Source organism: Erinaceus europaeus, chromosome 10 (assembly GCF_950295315.1).
Source record: "Erinaceus europaeus chromosome 10, mEriEur2.1, whole genome shotgun sequence".
NCBI classification, from domain to species: Eukaryota; Metazoa; Chordata; class Mammalia; order Eulipotyphla; family Erinaceidae; genus Erinaceus; species Erinaceus europaeus.
This window is the reverse complement of record NC_080171.1, coordinates 82,906,149-82,926,498: the sequence shown is the minus strand read 5'-3', so window position 1 is coordinate 82,926,498 and position 20,350 is coordinate 82,906,149. Positions and strand designations below refer to the sequence as shown.

The 20,350-nt window shown below is 43.4% G+C and overlaps 1 protein-coding gene across 1 annotated transcript; it reads right to left on the bottom strand.

Annotated features, from left to right (window-relative positions):
* Positions 1-251: 251 nt before the first annotated feature.
* Positions 252-3,559, bottom strand: LOC103116805 (alpha-1-acid glycoprotein 1). Its single transcript, XM_007526753.3, has 6 exons — positions 3,395-3,559; positions 2,876-3,018; positions 2,654-2,724; positions 1,793-1,900; positions 1,554-1,657; positions 252-439 (listed from the first exon to the last, which is right to left on the bottom strand). The coding sequence occupies exons 1-6, from the start codon at positions 3,506-3,508 to the stop codon at positions 377-379; spliced, it is 603 nt and encodes a 200-aa protein (XP_007526815.1). The 5' UTR covers positions 3,509-3,559; the 3' UTR covers positions 252-376.
* Between the last annotated feature and the right edge of the window lie 16,791 nt (positions 3,560-20,350).

Below are 20,350 nucleotides of genomic sequence, written 5' to 3'. Positions count from 1 at the left end.
CAGCAGGTGTTATCAAGCTCCTGATCTTTCCAGACTTCCAGACTTCCCCAGAAGTTACCTTTCCCTGTCGGGCTCACAGGGCATGTAGAATATTGTTACCCATTCTGGTCTGTGTGCTGAGTCTTCCACTAAGGTTCGGAGCCAGGGGCTGCATCTCAGTAACCTGCCAGTGCTCTATTGAGGTTGGCTTCATTATGGACGGATGGGTGGGTGGATGGATGGATGGATGGATGGATGGATGGATGGATGGATGGATAGATGAATGAACTTTATTGATGCAATGGACAAAAATAATTGTGAACCAAAGGGTATGACTGAGGGGGTCTGAGGATGGGTGCCCAAATTCCCTGTGTTCCTAACCCACTGCTGTGTCCTCCTAGGACCCATCTTCCTTTTTCCTTTCCTCCTGATGCTGCTTGTCCAGTTGCCTACACATATCCTAGAAGACAGTAGAAATTAATTTTAATCCACATTAATTCCACCCTGCTGGAAGCTGGGGTGAGCTCTGAAAGGTCACTCCTACTAACCAGGGCTCCAGCTCACTACATCCTAGCTGGATGACATTGGCAAGCCATTTTGCCATTTTTCCCTAAACTCAGCTTATTCGTCTCTAAAATGGGGATGCAGGGGTCAGGCAGTGATGCACCTAGCTGAGTGCACACCTTACTATACTACCATACTTGAACCCAGGTTCAAGGCCCCATCCCCTGCCTGCAGGCGAGAAGCTTCATAAAGTTGTCTCTGCTTCCCTCTTAATTTATCTTTGTCATACCAAACAAAATAAATCAATAAATATTTTTTTAAAAACGACAATAATAATAAGTGGCAACTAAAGCCCTTGGGAACAATGGACATTTCCCAAACCCTGGTGAGCTAGCAAGGCCTCAACCAGGTGTCTGGGATTCCTCACATCATGTGATTCAAAACAGAGATAGAGTGTGAGCTCAGGGCCTCCCGCATGAGCTCTACATTAGCCCCACTCTATTATTTTATTAGGTAGAGACTGAAATGGGGGGTGGGGAGAGATAACTAAAGATACCATTGCACTAAAGTTCCCTTCAACGTAGTGAGAGCCAGGTGGAAACCTGGGTGTTCACACAGCAAAGCAGCACGCTATTCTGTGATTTCAGAAATTGTTGTCCAGGATGAGAGCAAGTAAAAAGCCTCTCATTTAGCACAGGTTTATAGGAAAAATACTGAAGAGGTCATTGTAAGGCTAATTTTCAGCTGTAGCAAAACCCTGGGGTGAAAGGTTTGGACTTGCATCATTTAGGGTGTTACATAAACCACAGTGCCGCTTCCTATGGCACAGTCATGAGAAATCTTAGGTCCTTCTCACCAACATACCCCGTCCTGTTAGTGGCTCACAGCCCTGAGCTGCCCTGATGCCCCCTTCCTCCCTCCTGGGTTCTCACCCCCCTGCTAGGCCCATTGTGTCCAGCTGTCTTTGCAGTGAGACTACCTGCCTTGTGCATGCTAGGCCATCAGCTCTGCTCTGGGGTTGTCCAAGTTGGGCCCACCTACAGGGGAACCCCAGTTCCTCTAGCACTCACTTTCTTCTCCTCAGTGATGATGATGTCTGATTTGTCCATGCCCATGCATGCAATGGCTTCATAGAACTCTTGCATCTCCTCTTGGCTCAAGTCTGGCTTATCCGCTGCATGGAAGAGGAAGGGGCTGGTTCTGCACCTGAGGCTGGGGGCGGGGGGAGCTGGGCTCTGGGGACCCAGCCCTAGGAGTGGGGGGCCCTGCAGTGAAGCCTGGGTGGGGCAGGGGTTAGAAAGGTACCTACCATACAAGGAGAGCCCCATTTTCTGTTTGTCATTTGGGTAAAAGGTGAACATGTATATTTTGGGGTCCTTGGTGGGCACCATGTGGGCAAACTCCTCCTTGCCAAACTCTGGAGGAGAAAGACTGGGTGAGACCACAGGGGCAGCAATGGAGTCCCAAAATGTCACAGATTCACTCCTGTCAAATGCTTCTTTTAAAAACTTGGGCTTATTTATCTCATGGAGTAGATTGGTAGAGAGGCCAAGGCAGCACACTGGTTTATGAAGGCCTAGGGATTGAACTTGGGACATAGTGCTTGCAAGTCCAGAGCTCTACCCCTGTACATCTCCCAGGCTGCCCTCAAAAGTACTTTAACAGTGCTTGTCACATATTGAGGGTTTAAAAACTACAATCATAATCTATTAGTGTACTGAGCAACCACTGGTACCTCATAGATATAAAAAGGTGGGTCTGATTTTGGCTCAGGAAGTGGTACAATGGATTTTACATTAGACTCTTAAGCGTGAGGTCCTAAATCAACCCTTGGCAATGCATTTGCTAGAGAGGTTCTCTGGTTCTCTCTTGATTTCTCATAAATATTTTTTCTTTTTTAATAGAGACAGAAAGAAATTCAGAGTAAAAGGAAAATAGAGAGAAAGAGACAGACACCTGCAGCACTGCTTTACCACTCGTGAAGCTTCCCTCCTGCAAGTGGGGACAGATAGCTTGAACGTGGATCCTTGCACATGATATAGTGTGTGTGCTGTACTGATGTGCCACAATTTAAAAAAATAAGTGGGTTTATCCTGTGTCCTCTGTGTTCCAGATCCCCTTTGAGACGGACCCATACACCCTGCTTTCCATGCCATACAGCAGTCCTCACCAGTTTTGGACAAGGTCCTATTCTTCCTCTGGACATTCAGATAGCTAGTGTTGTAAACACACTTGCCGTCTCTACAACCAGACAGAAGGCAGGAGAAAAGCAGCAAGACAGTCAAGGACAAGTGGGCAATCGTAGTCATGGGGGAGGGCAGCTCCAGCAGCAATATGAATTAACCCTGCCCACCCCATGTGAAATTGGGCAGAAGGCAGGTGGGGGTCTCACATGGTGAGGTATTCTCTGAGATGAATCAGGTCCTCCGTGTGATTGGGGGCGAAGTAAAAGAAGGCTGTCTGGATGGTTCTAGCTGACTGATTGAACACGGGGTGGCGGAAGGCCGAGGCAATGTAAAACCACTTACCAGTAAGCTGGGGAAAAGTCAGAAGCTGGTTAATGGAGGCTCGGAGCCAAGTCCTAAAGAGTCATCCAGGGCGAGACTCAGGCAGATCTTTCCCTCTGATTTGCAAACAGGGAGACTAGGGTTCCAAATAGATGTCTAGGAATTCATGCCACAGATCAGACTCTTCCCCCACCACCCCCAGTGAGCCCTCCAGGCTCTGCTCTGTGTGCCCTGCTGAGTAAACTTGCAAGGGAGTGTCTGAGGTTAGAGGCAGTGGAATGTCTGTGAAACCTACCTGGCTCACAAGGACCCAGGAGAGGGGACTGATCACCAACAGGCAGGGGAAGGAGGAGCCCAGGGGCGGGGGTAGAAGCTGCCTGAGTGCTGAGCAGCACAGCACTCACCTGGTCCAGAGTGGCATTGGTGATCGATATCCCTGTGAGGTTGCCACACACTGGGCTCTGGGCTTCCAGCAAAGGAAGGAGGCTTAGGATGGTCAGGGCCCAGGGCAGCACCATGCTGAGAGGAGGAGGGACCTGAATCCAAGCTGGACTAGTGGCCAGAGGATGCCTTGGCCTTTATAGCAAGTTGTGGGTAGGACCCTGGGGCCTTGTTGTGACATATTGGGGTGTGGGGAAGAGTGCTTGGGCAATGCCTTTGCATAAAACCTTCCTTTCTTCCCTGAAAGCCAGATGTAGGTGAAGTGTCCAAGTCCAACTTAGGTCCCTGACCTGGAGTGGCTTCCAAGGTCCAAAGGTTTGACTACACAAAGCCAAGGTGGGTGTGGCCTGGAGTGATGATAGCTACTTCATGGGCTGGGTGGTGGCTCACCTGGTAGAGCACACACGTTAGTTTACACAAGGACCCAGGCTCAAGCCCCTAGCCCCCATCACCTGCAGGAAGAAATTTTATAAACATTGAAATAGTGCTACAGGTCTTCCTCCCCTCCATCTTCTCCCCTCTTACTTTCTCTCTGTCCTATCAAATAAAAGAATGAAAAAATAAAGCTAATGCATGTAGATTTCTGTAACCCCCTAAACAATCTCTCAGATTTTCATGTGGATCAAGGCCTGGGCAGGATCAACCAGAAATCAACTACTGACGGTGAAACTCCAAAAGGACTGGGCTGTCTTGGCCCCAAGTGAGTGGAGGCAACCTGAGTAACAAACTGGGGTAAACAAAGATGGTTACTGTCAGGGCCCAGCCAGCAGTTAGTTTGCTATGGCAGAAGTTGGAAAAGGAAAAGATTCCTATTCAAGAACTCACATGTTTTGCCCTTTCCCTTCTCCCTTGCCCTTTGAAAATAACAGAGTAATTTAAGAACAATTCAAGACTTAATTCTAGGAAGAAGTTCAAGGGAGCCAGGAGGCCTGGATCCAGGAGCAGGGAAGATCTGAAGCCTTTTTTTGTTTTTTTTTTTTGGCCTCCAGAGTTATTGCTGGGGCTTGTGCCTACACTATGAATCCACTGCTCCTGGTGGCCATCTTTCTTTTTTCATTGTTGCTCCTACTGTTGTCATTGGATAGAACAGAGAGAAATTGAAAGAGGAAGGGAAGACAGAGTGGGGAAGAGAAAAATAGATACCTGCAGACCTTCACCACTTGCAAAGCACCCCCCCACACACAGTTGGTGAGTGGGGGGCTCGAATCAGGATCCTTACACTGGTCCTTGCACTTTGCACTATGTGTGCCTAACCTGGTGTGCTATTGCCCAGCCCCTGATCTGAAGTCTTTTATTTCACTATTGCCCTGCCCCTAAATCTTGCTCTTGGATTCCATCCACCACCACCCCCATTTCTACTTACATAAATGCTCCCTGAAAATGAGGTGGGGGTTGATTTGAATATAACTCCTACCCCCATTGCTGACTTGAAGGTAGTACATGAGTATTTTTCCTTTTTTTTGAAGGTTGATATGACCATGTTTGATTTTCTGTGGCAGCACACAGTGAAGCCAAGACTTCTCAGACAAGGATGGGATGTAGGTGATAGGCAGCACAGAAAGGGTAGCAGGGTGAGGGGAAACATGAGTTTCATTCCAGCAGAGTAACGTAGTAACAACTGTGAAAGAGCAAGTGCTCAGAGGGGGCCCAGCTCAGCCCTGCACACAGGGACATTTCCAGAAGATATGGATTGTCTAGTTCTAGTAAATGTGTTACTTAGACTATCTCCTGAATCTAAAGCAGGACAATATCTCTGTGCTGTCTCCACCCCTTGCTATGCCGGCAGGAAGCTTGCCTCTTTCCCCTCAAAATATCCCCAATCCTGGAACAATGACCAGCATATAGCAGCATTCAGCCTCTACTGCAGAATGGGTAATTCTACTGCTCAATTACATCTCTACATTATGGGGTCAAATATTTTATCCATAAGAACTTGGGGGGCCAGGAAGTGGCACATCAGGTTAAGTGCAAGGATGCAGGTTTAAACCCCTGGTCCCCAATTGCAGGATGGAGATTTCAGGAGAGCTGAAGTAGTACTGTCTGTCTGTCTGTCTGTCTCTCTCTATCTCCCCCTCCCTTCTGAATTTCTCTCTGCCATATAGAATGTAGAAGAAAAGAAAGAAAGAGAGAGGAGGAGGAGGAGAAAGTAGGGGGGTTGGGTGGTAGTGCAGCGGGTTGAGTATACACGGTGCAAAGCTCAAGGACGGTGTAAGGATCCTGGCTTCCCACCTGCAGAGGGGTCGCTTCACAAGTGGTAAAGCAGGTCTGCAGGCATCTATCTTTCTCCCTGTCTTCCCCTCCTCTCTCCATTTCTTTCTGCCCTATCCTACAACAATGACATCAACAACAACAACAATAATAATAACCACAACAATGATTTAAAAAAAAGGACAACAAAAGGGAAAAAATTAGCCTCCAGGAGCAGTGGATTTGTGGTACAGGCACAAACCCCAGCAATAACTCTGGAGAAGAAAAAGAAGGAGGAGGAGGAGGAGGAGGAGGAGGAGAAGAAGAGGAGGAAGAGGAAGAAGGAGAGGGAGAAGAAGGAGGAGGAGGAGAAGAAGAAGGAGAAGGAGGAAAAGGAGGAGAAGGAGAAGGAGAAGAAGAAGAAGAAGAAGGGGAGGAAGAAAGGGCATGCCAGCCAGAAACAGTAGATTCATTATACACAAAGCACCAGTAATAATCCTTATGGTACAATGGTATGCCTACAATATTGTAACCTTTTTGTTTTTTTATTATTTTATTTATATATTTATTTTGACCTCCAGGGCTATAGCTGGGGCTCAGTGCCCGCACCACAAATTCACTGCCCCTGGAGGCTATTTTTTCCATTTTGTTGCTCTTGTTATTTTATCGTTGTTGTGTTATTATTGTTGTTGTTACTGATGTTGTCGTTGGATAGGGCAGAGAGAAATGGAGAGAAGAGGGGAAGGCAAAGGGGGAGAGAAAGATAGACATCTGCAGACCTGCTTCACTACTTGTGAAGCAACCCGCTTGCAGGTGGGGAGCCAGGGGCTTGAACCAGGATCCTTACGGTGGTCCTTGCACTTTGCACTATGTGTGCTTAACCTGCTGAGCTACCACCTGACTCCCAATTTTGTGATCTTATTCATTTCGTATACTTTGAATAATTTCTCGTGTTCTTTTTACAATAGCATATGATTTTAGGGATATAATGTTATTCTCATTTATATATGCATACAACTCACAGCAAACCCCCCCACGCACACACACACTGATATCTCTAATGGGTGCAAATCTTTGCTGTCAATAACAATAAACAAAAGATCACTGGCAAAGAAGCAACTTACCAGTTAGGAGCTGTGCCACCTGCATGAACTCTAAAACACATTTCAAACAAGTGCAGGTCTGATTTTATAGCAAGTAAAGTTAGGGTGATGAAATAGTTCGTACATATTTAAGGATGTTCTGGGAAGAATTATGCATACTTACGAGGAGGAAAGAGGGACATGCTCAGTAAAGGAAAATATAATGATTGTCGAGCACATGCACAGAAAAATAGGGGAGAAATCTCATCAGGGCATAGATTCCACTGTGCAGCCTCCAAGGCTCAGTTCTGTTCAATAAGATTATTTCTTGATCAGTAGAACCTGAACTGGAATTGATGTATTGCACCAAAGTGAAAGACTCTGGTGTGTGTGTGTGTGTGTGTGTGTGTGTGTGTGTGTGTGTGTGTGTGTGTGTGTGTGTGTGTAGAATACAGGTCCAAAAAGGATGATAAAGGACCTAGTGGGGGTTATATTGTTATACGGAAAACTGACAAATGTTATGCATGTAGAAACTGCTGTATTTACTGTAGAATGTAAAACATTAATTCCCCAATAAAGAAATTTTTTTTTAAAAGATTCTTTCTTGATCCAATCAAAGCCCAATGAATTGTCATATAATTTAAGGGCAATAAATGCATATGTCATGCATGAAACTTTAACATTATGCATAATTCCAAACTGGTAGCAATTCATCTTCTTCCTTCTTTCCTTCCTTCCTCCTTCTTCCATTCCCCCCTCCTCTCTCTCTCTCTCTTTTTGTCCACAGCACCACTCAGTTGTGGCTAATGGTGGTGCTGGGAATTGGAGCCTCAGACATGAAAGTTTTTTGCATAACCATTTCACTATCTTACCAGTCCAGTAAGATAAATAAAATAACCATCAACAAGAAAATAGAAAAAAGGGGCCAGGTGGTGGCACACTGGAATAAGCACACATAGTACGAAGCACAAGGACCTGCACAAGGATCCTGGTTCGAGCCCCCAGCTCCCCACCTGCAGGGGGGTTGCTTCACAAGTGGTAAAGCAGGTCTGCAGGTGTCTATCTTTCCCTCTCTACCTCTATATCATCCCCATTCCTCTGAATTTCTCAATTTCTCTCTGTCCTACCAAAAAGAAATTAGAAAACAGACAAATTTGTGGCATTATTTACTATGGAACACTAGTTGGCAATAAAAAGGAACTAACTTCTGAAGCATATATAACATGAATGAATCTCAAAAACATTCTACTGAACAGATGACACCAGGCTTAGTAAAGCACGTACTATTCCATCCTAATTATATGATGTTTTGGAACAGCTAGAACTAATTTGTAGCAATGGCCAAGAGGGAAATTTGCCTGGCCAATGGCACTGGAGTGTACATGTGTAAAAGCTCACTGAACTGTGAATCTAAAATGTGTACATGATTCTGTATGCCATTATACCTCCACTAAAATCATTTAAAATACTAAAAAATATAAAACAGAAAAAATTAAAATTAAAAAAAGAAAAAGCTCATGATGTTCAGAAATGCTATACCAGTTTGCCAGTGTATAAATCTCTCTGTATAACTTTTCAGCACTGGGATCTCTCTTCTCTCTCTCTGTTTTTTTAAAGATTTTATTTATTTATTCATGAGAAATGATAGGAGAGAAAGAACCAGACTTCACTCTGGTACAAGTGCTGCCGGGGATTGAACTTGGGACCTCATGCTTGAGAATCCAAAGCCTTATCCACTGCGCCACCTCCTGGACCACCACTCCTCTCTTGTTTTTTCTTTATTTATTTTTTATTTTTTTGTTTCCCCAGTAACAAATGTCAAACTTAGAGCTTCACAAATGTCTTTGATGCTAGACTGACTTCTCTCTTTTTTCCTTTCTCCCTTCCTTCCTTTCTTTTTCCTCCCTTCCCTTCCTTCCCCTTCCCCTTCTCTCTTCCCTTCCCCTTCCCCTTCTCCTTTCCCTTCCCTTCCCTTCCCTTCCCTTCCCTTCCCCTCCCCTCCCCTTTCTTTCCCTTCCCTTCCCTTCCCTTCCCTTCCTTTTTCCATCCCTTTCCCTTACTTCCCCTCCCCTCCCCTTCCCTTCCTTTCCCCTTCCTTTTCCCCATCCCCTGACATTCTTCTCTTTTCTTTAAGAGTTATTTATTTATAAGGGACAAAGCAAGCGCATCATATTCTGGCACACAATATGTCAGAAATTGACTTTAAGACTTCATACCTGAGAGTCCAAGTCCACTGTACCACTGCCCAGGCTATATCTCTGCCCCCCAGCCCCTGCACCCTACCCCAACCTCAGCTCCACACCAGACTCCATGCTTTTTGTTGGTTTGTCTGTTTGTTTGATCCCTTGGTTTGTTTCTTCATACCCCTCATTTGTGTGAGATCATCCAGACTTGTCTTTTTCCTTCTGACTTAGTGAGCTTAGCATGACCCCCTCTACTCTCACCATATTGTCACTGAGGGCAAGATTTCATTCTTTCTGACAGCAAAGCAGTTATTTAAGCCTCTGTATGTATATTGCACACCTTCTTTGTTCATGAACCTGTTGTCAGGTACTTGGATTTTTTTTAAATTTTATTTATAAAAAGGAAACACTGACAAAATCATAGAATGAGAGTGGTACAACTCCACACAATTCCCACCACTAGAACTCCGTGTCCCATCCCCTCCCTTGATAGCTTTCCTATTCTTTAACCCTCTGGGAGTATGGACCCAAGGTTATCGTGGAATGCAGAAGATGGAAGGTCTGGCTTCTGTAATTGCTTCCCCACTGAACATGGGCCTTGACAGGTTGATCCATACTCCCAGGCTGTCTCTCTCTTTCCCTAGTGGGGAAGGGCTCTGGGGAAGCAGAGCTCCAAGGCACATTGGTGGGGTTGTCTGTCCAGGGAGGTCTGTTCGCATGCTACTAGCATTTGGAACATGGTGGCTGAAAAAAGAGTTATTGACCAATCATGAACATAAAAGCTGGAATAGTTCAGATGAAGAGTTGGGGGCATCTCCATTTTGTAGATAGCTAGTAGGCATATTTTAGCTATATTCTAAAGAACCTGTGGCTATACTAGTTTTTTTCTTTTTTAAAAAAATTTATTTAAAAAAGGAGACATTAACAAAACTGTAGGATAGGAGGGGTACAACTCCAGACAATTCCCACCACCAGATCTCTATATCCCATCTCCTCCCCTGATAGCTTTCCCACTCTCTATCCCTCTGGAAAGTATGGACCCAAGGTCATTGTGGGTTGCAGAAGGTGGAAGGTCTGGCTTCTGTAATTGCTTCCCCGCTGAACATGGGTGTTGACTGGTCGATCCATACTCCCAGTCTGCCTCTCTCTTTCCCTAGTAGGGTGGGTCTCTGGGGAAGTGGAGCTCCAGGACACATTGGTGGGGATACAAGGAAGCCTGGTAGGCATCATGCTGGCATCTGGAACCTGGCGGATGAAAAGAGAGTTAATATACAAATCCAAACAAATTGTTGAACAATTATGGACCTAAAGGCTGGAATAGTGCAGATGAAGTGTTGGGGGGTAATCATTGCAGACTATTATGTACTTTTGCTTTGAGGTATATATTTTGCCCTAGTTTATGGATATGTGTGAACATATGCTCTATCTTAGGGGACCTGGTCTATATCTAGGTTTTGGGACTTTGTTAGGAAGTGAACCACCTGGAATGGAATTAGAGAATACTATGAAAGGAAAGGTCTCACCCGAGTAATGAAGCTGAAGTGTTGTCATTCCTCACTGAAGTCTCCGGACACAGTCTGAAGTGAAGCATGCTGAGGTGGCACTCATTGCGTTGAATAGGTTGTGATTGGCGGATACAACATTATTTGATATGAATTGAGAAGCATGCGTGAAAGTGCGCCCCACCCTAAGGTTCCAGGACTGGGGGAAATATAGGTTCTATAGTGGAAATGTGAAGTTCCTGCTGTCTTAGGGTTCAAGAAGACAATGGATAGTTATTGTTATCATCACATTATTTGGTGCCAGGCTAGTGTTGCGGGTGGGAGAGAGGATCCAGGGACTCGAGGCGGCATGGTAATACAATTCTTTATTGATGTGGACGTCCCAGAGTAGGGTGTGAGCACAGTGGGTTTAGGCCACGTGGAGTTAGCAAAATGGCTGTCTCCCGTTATGCATGCCAGCCCTTCTCCAGGTCGGGATGTGGAAGAGGAAAAAGGGCAAAGAGAAGAAGAGAGAGAAACCAGAAACAGAAGTGGCTTTATAGGGTAAAACCAGAAGTGGCAAATCAGGAATGGAGATGGCTAGGAAAGGGGGTGGAGAGAGGCAAAAGGCATGCTGGGAAGGTGGAAGCATCCTTAACAACTGTTGTGATGGTTTTAACTGGCTGGAATTAGTAATACCCTGAAGGGATAACGTAGTGGGGAGACCTTTAGTCATTTCTAAAACAAAGCAGAATATTGGTATGTAAATAACAATACTTGCATGGAAATATGGTAGTTTGTGGGCCCTGCCAATGTTCAACCACATTTGCACAATTTCCCAATAATTTGGTAATTGGGTTAACTTCGAAAAGTTCCTTTGTTAGGATTGGTTTTATATCTTGGCCACTGAAATTAGCATTGCAATAAGTTCAGAGTGCATCTATCTTCTGAGGCTAGTGCTTTGCTTTAAACAAATCATTTGGTTGACTAGATACTCAGAAGTCTGTGAACAGTATAAGCTCAATAGAAGAACCATGGTTAGAAGCCTCAGGCATGAGAATCATTAGCATAACCATTGTGCTATCTCCCTTACCCATATTCATACAGTTTTCAAGATTAAACATTTCACATTTATACCAAGACGTTAAAAAAAAAAAATCAAAAGAGAAAAAAAAATTTTTGGACTATTTCTGGATGTCTCTAGAAATCATGGCTGCATTCAGCTTTTTTTTTTGGTTAGGTCAATTAAATTTCAGAATACTCAGAGCAAAAATTCAGTCATACAAATCACTCACTTATGAAATGCAACTGAAAGCAGACAGCAAACTTAAGATATTCAGAGAGAACAACGAGGGGGGAAGCAAGAGAAAAGAGTTAGGTAGTTTTTTTTTTTTTTTACCTTGAACCAGATTATTTAGATCCCACTATGTCACATCATGGGTCCCCGGAGGGCATGCTAGTACAAGAAGCTCCTCAAAATTCCATTTAGGGTGCTTCTCACGGTTCCTGCGGGATTGCTGCAGGCACCCATTTTTAAAAACGTCTTCCCATCAAAGAAAGAATTGAATCAGGAGTATAGAACTAACCACGTGTCTCCATTCTTGGGGACTGCCAGGGTACTGGAGAATGCTCTTCAAGTTAGAGTAGTCCTTTTCCATGGGAAACATGGAAGAGGGAGTCCAGAAACTCCCAGGGGAAATCTCCACACATCTCCCAAGCTCTACAATCACGGTCATAAGGAACCAAAGTGTGGCCCAGAGCAAAATGTTCCAGAGACAAAGAAACTGTCTCATGAAGAAAGAGTAGAGGCTTTGGGAAACCTTTTCATAAGTAGGAAGGCAGCCCATGGCGGATCGGTAGCCAAGCAGTGTTTACTTATCTGGGGGATTGGCGGGTTAGGCCCCACGTTGGGCGCCATATGCCAGTCCCTGTTTGGGTGCCAGATGCTGGGCTAGCTTTGCGGGTGGGAGACAGACAACCAGGGATTCATGGCTGAGCTGGGATGCAGTTCAATCTTTATTGATGAGCGGGGATGCAGTGCAATCAATCAATCTCCATTCACTAGAAAATCCTGTCTTTGTATCTCCTGAGGCGGAAGTGTCAGGAAGAGGAAGTACATAGGATGGGGGTGGGGAGAAGGAAAAAAAAAGCATAAACCAGTGGGGATTAAACCAATGGGGATTCAACCAGTGTGGGTCTCTAACAAAACAATGATTATGTAAATAGACCACAGCATTAAGCAATGCAAGTGAACCTAACGTGATGATCAAAACAGAAGGGGTCTTAGAAGCAGAATTAGAAGCAGACCAACAGAAGTCAGACAGCCAGGTGATATAGTAACCTCCAGACTGTCTTCCATAGTGGCCACGTTTGTTTATATGGAATGTTCCTCTTGTTAGCTTAGTTATTTTTGAATTTTCATTGCTCTAGTGTGGACCTTTCAGTATAAGAGAGACTGGAGAAGGAAGGAACTGGAAGGTCTATAGTGTTATCAGAAGCTGATGTGTAGGACAAGAGGTAAAGAGTCTGCAGTGGACACTGAGGAGACAGGGGAAAATGGAAAGGTTTTTGGGTAGGGTGAGGGGTGAAGAGCCTGACTTTCTTAATGCAGACACCTATGACAGGGAAAGGAGAAATTGTACCCATGTGTCAATAATTGCACCTGTTAGCTCCCACAATAAAGAAAAATGTAAGTTGATGGTGGTGAGGAGATAGCTCACCTCACAGTGCACACACTATATACCATGCAAAATGTCCTGGATTTGAGCCCCTAGCCACCACATAAGAGCTCCAGGGAAAGGGGAAGCCTCACAAGCAGTGGATATGGTGCCTCTCCTTCTGTCTGTCTCTTTTTCCCTTCTTGCCTCTCACAATCTATTTAAAAAAGAAAAAGGAAAATAAAAGAATGGGGAAAAAAGAATTTGGTCAAGAATCCAACAGGCTTGAAGCCCCAATGAAAACACTATTGGAAAGAGAAAAAAAAAAAAGGAACTTGCTCAGATATTTAGAAGGATCTCTTTCCCTCTCTCTCCTCATTAAATGCCACATAAATATCTCTGGGATCTGGTGCCTGACCCTAATCATCCTTCTTCATAACTAGGGCAGTTCCAAGCCCCTGGGAACAGTCTCTCATATGTGGCATCTCTCTCTGGCATGAGGTCAGTGTACCTGCAGGGCCCAAAGGCCTTGTGTGTGACACTGCAACTGACACAGAAGACAGATATAGCTTCAGAGTTCTGGGAGGTAAAAAAAGTCATGACCTTTATAACACCTCCCTCTTTGGCTAAAGGCAATATGGTCACAATGTCAACTTTCATTTCACAATAATACAGGAAGTCTATTTTATTACAGCAGTGGGTGGGGAGGTGTTCCTGCCTGAGAAATAGACAATATTTGATAGGGCTGCACATGGTAGTTATGAAATACTGATTGACATTAAATAATTCACATTCATCTTACATCTGTGTATAGGTAGATGTAACACACATTAAGAATTAATCTGATCCTTAGCAATAGGTACAAACAGGTTGACAGCTAGCAATGAGAACAGTTTTCTATTTTACAAAAATTTTGAACAAGATTAAATTCATGAATTAAACTTCTGGAATTTATTTATTTTTGTGGACCCAGGACCTCTAACATGTGATTTCATGCCTTTGCATCAATTTTTCCATTATGGCTGGAAGAAAGAGAGCCAGCAGGAAACAGAGACATCACAGCACCTGAGCGTCTTCCACTGCCAAAGCACCTCTCATGTGAAGCCAGGGTTTAAAGCTGAGCTGAGTGCATAAATAGGCACTCACCCTGCCCACTGAGCTACTTCTCCAGCACAGAACTAAACTTCCTAAAAGGTTGTTTACTGAAATCTTTTGAACTATTAATGCTTAGGTATTTAGACCTGTGGCCTGTGGGACTTCTTTGGTTCCTGTGCAGAAAAGCTGGGAGGCCACAGTGGGAGGTTGGGGGGAGTGGAGAGAACCCAGAAAAGGGAAGGACTCCGTCCTTCTCTTGTCTAGAGCAACTCAACCCTAGGCTAGTCTTCATGCTTCCCACAGCTAAACCACAGGCCGTGGCATGCAACAGGACAGGAAATATAGATAGTAGACTTCAAAATGATTATTTACTAACACAAGAAGGGGAGAGAAAGAACAGAGGACCCTACTAGGTCCTCTGTTACCCTTTTTGGACCTATACTCTCCCCCTACCCACCCTAGAATCTTTTATTTTAGTGCAACATGCCAATTACAGTTCAGGCTCACTTGTTTTTTCTCCTCTGATCTTGTTTTTCAACTTCTGCCTGAGAGTGAGATCATCCCATATTCATCCTTCTGTTTCTGACTTATTTCACTTAACATGAATTTCTGAAGGCCCATCCAAGACCGGCTGAAAATTGCAAAGTCACCATTTTTAATAACTGAGTAATATTCATATATATATACACACACATACCACAAATTGCTCAGCCATTCATCTGTTGTTGGACACCTAGGTTGCTTCCAGGTTTTGGCTATTACAAATTGTGCTGCTAAGATCATATGTGTACACAGATCTTTTTGGATGGGTGTGTTGGGTTCCTTAGGACATATCCCCAGGAGAGGAATTGCAGGATCATAGAGTAGGTACATTTCTAGCCTTGTGAGAGTTCTCCAGACTGTTCTCCACAGGGACTAATTTACATTCCCACCAGCAGTGCATGACCCCACAACCACTCCAGCACTTGCTTCTGTTAACCTTTTCTGATGTATGGCATTCTCACAGCAGTGAAATGGTATCTCATTGCTGTCTTTATTTGCATTTCTCTGACAATAAAAGACTTGGAACATTTTTTCATGTGTCTCTCGGCCTTTTGGATCTCTTCTGTGGTGAATATTCTGTCCATGTCCTCTCCACATTTTTGGATGGATATTTGTTTTCTTGTTTCTGAGTTTGGCAAGCTCTTTATATTTTTTGGTTATTAGCCTCTTGTCTCATATATGGCATGTAAAGATCTTCTCCCATTCTATGAGAGGTCTCTTGGTTTGGGTAGTGGTTTCTTTTGCTGTGCTTTCCCCATTTAATAGTCTGGCCACCTTTGTCAAAGATTAGATGTCCACAGGTGTGGGGCTTACTTCTGGGCTCTCCATTCTTTTCCACTGGTCAGTGTGTCTATTCATGTTCCAGTACCAAGCAGTTTTGATGACGATGGCCCTACAATACAATTTGAGATCTGGGAGTGTGATCCCTCCAGTTCTGTTCTTTCTTCTCAAGATGGTTTTGGCAGTTCTAGGTCTTTTCTGGTTCCAGATAAACATTTGTAGCATTTGTTCTATTCTCCTAAAAATGTGTTTGGGATATTAATGGGGATACCATTAAATTTATATATAGCTCTGGGTAGTATATTCATTTTGATGATGTTAATTCTTCCAACCCATGAACATGGAATATCTTTCCACTTCTTTGTGTCTTTTTCAATTTCTTTGAGTAGTGACTCATAAACTTCAGTATACAAGTCTTTCACTTCTATGGTTAGGTTTATTCCTAGATATTTTATTGTTTTTGTTGCTACAGTAAAGGGAACTGATTTCTGGATTTCATCTTCTCCTACCTTAGTGTTTGCATAGAGGAATGCCACTGACTTTTGAATATTAATTCCTTAGCCTTACTGTATTGCCTGATGATTTCCAAAAGCTTCTTGCTGTATTCTTTAGGTTTTTCTATGTATACTATCATGTCATCTGCAAATAGGGAGAGTTTGACTTCTTCTCTTCCAATCTGTAACCCTTTAATTCCTTGCTCCTGCCTGATTGCTATGGCAAGAACTTCCAACACTATGTTGTATAATAATGGTGACAGTGGGCAGTCCTGTCTAGTACCTGACCTGAGGGAACATGCTTCCAGTTTTTCACCATTGAGTATGATGTTGACTGTGGTTTGCTATATATAGACTCCACTATCTTGAGGAATATTCCATCTATTCCCATTTTTTGTAGTGTTTTGATCATAAAGGTATGGTGGATTTTGTTAACGGCTTTCTCTGAATCTATTGATATGACCATGTGGTTTTTGGTCTTGCTTTTATTGATGTGATGGATCATGTTGATTGATTTACACATATTAAACCAAACTTGCATCCCTGGGATAAACCTCACTTGGTCATGATGAACAATCTTTTTAATAGACTGCTGTATCCAGTTGGCTAGAATTTTGTTCAATATTTTAGCATCTATGTTCATCAGAGATATTGGTCTATCATTTTCTTTTTTGGTTGTGTCCCTGTCTTCTTTTGGTATCAAAGTTATGTTGGCTTCATAGAAGCTGGAAGGGAGTATTCCAGTGTCTTCAATCTCTGGAAGACTTTTAAAAGTAGAGGTATTAGTTATTTTTTGAAGGTTTTGTAGAATTCCTTTGTAAAACAATCTGGTCCAGGACTTTTATTCTTGGGAAGGTTTTTTGATAACTGTTTCAGTTTCATTAGCTGTGATGGTCTCTTCATGTTATCTAGTTCCTCGTTACTTAATTTTGGAACTTCATAGGACATTGTCCATTTCTTCCAGGTTCTCTAGCTTTGTGCCATCTAGTTGTTCATAGTAGTCTCGCATGATATGCATATGGTGGTCTGACTGTTTATAGGAGAACTTTCAGAATTTCTTTCAGGGCAGGCTTGGTGATAGTTGAATCTTTCAATTGTTGCTTGTCTGAGAAGGTTTTTATGCCTCCATCTAGTCTGAATGACAGTCTAGCAGGATGCAGTAGTTTTGGTTGAAAGCCTTTCTCATTGAGCACTCAATAGATATCTTGCAATTCTCTTCTGGCCTGTAGTCATTATGTGGAGAAGTCTGCTGCTAAGTCTGTTTTCCTCTGTAGGTGACTCTTTTTCTCTTGCAACCTTCAGGATCCTTTCTTTATCCTTATTCCTTTCCATTCTAAATATAATGTGTCTTGGTGTCTTTAAGTCTGGGTTAATTCTGTTTAGGACTCTCTGGGCTTCTTGAACCTTTATGTCTTTTATGTTGTCTAGACTAGAGAAGTTCTCAGCTATTATGTTCTGAAGAATACTTTCTTCCTCTCCCTCTCTTTCTTCCTCTGGTAAACCAATAATGTATATATTATTTCTTTTGAAGTCATCCCATAGGTCTATGTTGTTGTTTTCAGTATCTCTTAAATATCTTTTGAGATCTCTTACTACTTTTTCAGTTGTCTCTAATTTGTCCTCGATCTTGCTAATTCTGTCTTCAGCCTCATTTATTCTATTCTCTCTTCCCTCTACTGTTTTCTTGAGTTCATCTATTTTGTTACCCTGTTCTGATACTGTTTTAGCTTGTTCATCTAGTTGTTTTCTTAGCTCAGCTATTTCAGCTTTCACCTCTCTAATAACCTTGAGATAATTAGTGTTTTCTTTCAGAGTCTTATTTGTTGTTTCCGTATTTCTGATGATAATTTTTTCAAACTCTTTACTCACTCCTGTGATTATTTCCTTAACTAGTGTTTCGATGTTGACCTCATTATTTTGTGTTTCACCCTTTGGGGGGCTTTTAGCTGGACTCTTGTCCTGGTTCATTTCTCCAATATTTCTTCTTGTTGGTTTAACCATTTTATATAGTATGTTATGAGGTCCCTTTCTCAGTACTTTCCAAACTACTGATCACTCTTGCCGAGATTGACTTGGATTAACCCTTTTATATTGTATGTTATGAGGTCTCTCTCTCAGTACTTTTCAAATTACTGAGCACTCTTTTTGAGACTGACTTGTGTCTAAGTAAGATAATTAAAGGGTTCACAGTTGTGGAAACTGACAGGTGTTTCAATATTATTTTAATTCCTGAGCTCAATGGCTTAAAAGCCTCTTTTGTTCTTTTTCTTCCCTGTAAGCTATGAGAGCTTGAGCACTTTTAAACTATAAGTAGGCTTCTTAGCTTAATCACTGATGTCTGACCAAGAGATAAAGCAGGGTGGGGCAGAGATAATCCGGTGGTTAAGCAAAGAGACTCTCATAGTCCCACCGCTAGGCCACCAAGGTATAGATCTTCTTCGTTTCCCTGTTAGTTCTCTGTCCCCTGGTGTCAGCACAGGGCCTCCCCACCGCTGCTCCAGATTCTGAGGGTAGCAGCGATGGAGACTCACAGTTGCACCCGGTGAGTTAGGGGAATCCTCTCCTCCCTTCAGCCGTCTTTTTGTTGGTGAAACAGACTGGAGGTGGTGTCACAATTGGTAAACTGCCAGACTGCTAACAGCCATCCAATCTCTCCCTAGCTCCTCTCTGTCCACAAGCCACACGTGCTTGCACTCATGGTGATCTGGTGGGTTCCTGAAGTTGTTCTAGTTCTTTCTTTTTTTTTATAGTTTCAAGGTTTTATATATATATATATATTTTAAATATTTATTTTATTTATTTATTCCCTTTTGTTGCCCTTGTTGTTTTATTGTTGTAGTTATTATTGTTGTTGTCATTGTTGGATAGGACAGAGAGAAATGGAGAGAGGAGGGGAAGACAGAGAGGAGGAGAGAAAGATAGACACCTGCAGACCTGCTTCACCGCCTGTGAAGCGACTCCCCTGCAGGTGGGGAGCCGGGCTTTGAACCGGGATCCTTATGCCGGTCCTTGTGCTTTGCGCCACCTGTGCTTAACCCGCTGTGCTACAGCCCGACTCCCGTTCTAGTTCTTTCTTATTGCAGTTCCAGGTGGTCTCCTTTGGTACTCCCAGTTGACCCAGGAGAGGAGAGGAGAGGAGAGAAACACAGCTGCTGCTGCTCCGCAGCCCCGCCTCCGCAAGTCTCTCCCCAGCAACCATTTATTCTTTGTCTTTTAATTGATATGACAGAGGGAAATTTAGAGGGAAGGGGAGAGAGGGAGAGAGAAAAGATGCCTACAGCACTGCTTTGCCACTCATGAAATATCACTCCTACAGGTGGGGGTCAGGGCTTGAACCCAGGGCCTTGTGTACTTAACTGGGGGTGTGACCACATACTGAATTTTCATTTCCATTTGTTGTCACCAAGCTTTAGATTTCTGAAGTGACAAGTGTCTTTTGGGGTACTAATGAGATGAACAGAGGCTGTGGACTAATTACCAGAGAAATCAATGATGTAATCCCTGAGCTCTTGAGGTAGGCTGGAAGATGACTTAAAGACTAATGATCAATGATTTCTTCAGTCAATCCTACACAGGGATCCTTGGTAAAAATCCTAGGTGAGGAGTTTGGGGAGCTTCTAGGCTTGGGGGTAGGTGAGGTGTGGGTGGGAAGCACAGCCTATAATGTGGTGAGTCCTTCACCCCTTCTGGACCCCTTTCTGGGCACCTCCTGTAGCCAACTGTCATGATCTGTGCTGTTTTAGGCTAAGCTGGCAACCTAGCAAGAAGACTAGTTTTCTGAGTCCTTTGAGATGTCTAGCCAATAATCAAACCCAAGGAAAGTTTTGTGGGGACCTCTGATGAATGATGGCCAGTTTGAAGAACAGGGGACAACTGGAACTTGTTTACTTTTAAAAGATGAATTTACTTATTTATAAGAATGAGTTGAGGAGGAAAAAAGAAGCAGAGCATCATTCTGGCATGTGTGATATTGAAGACTGAACTTGAGATCTCTGTCTTAAGAGTTTGATGCTTTATGCTTTGTGTCCCTTCCTAGGATGCCCACCTGCACTTGTGATCTGTGATCAACATGTAAAGTGAGGAAAATCTTGGTGAACTGAAGTCCTAATTTGTCGGATATGATGCTATTTCTGGATATTTTCAGAACTAAATTGAACTTCATGGGGCAGAGAGACCGCATAGTGTCTATGCAAAATGACTTTCATACTTGAGACTCCAAGGTCCCAAATTCAATTTTCAGCACCACTATAAGCCAGAGATGAGCCATGCTCTGGTAAAATGAATAAAAATAAAGAAATGCATGAAAAAATAAACTGAGCCATAGCTTCCCCTGGCTGGTGTCTGGAGAGCCAGAGAATCATCTGGAATGGAGGAGAACCCAGATATTTGGTGACCAGAAAGAAGTCTTATGGGGGAA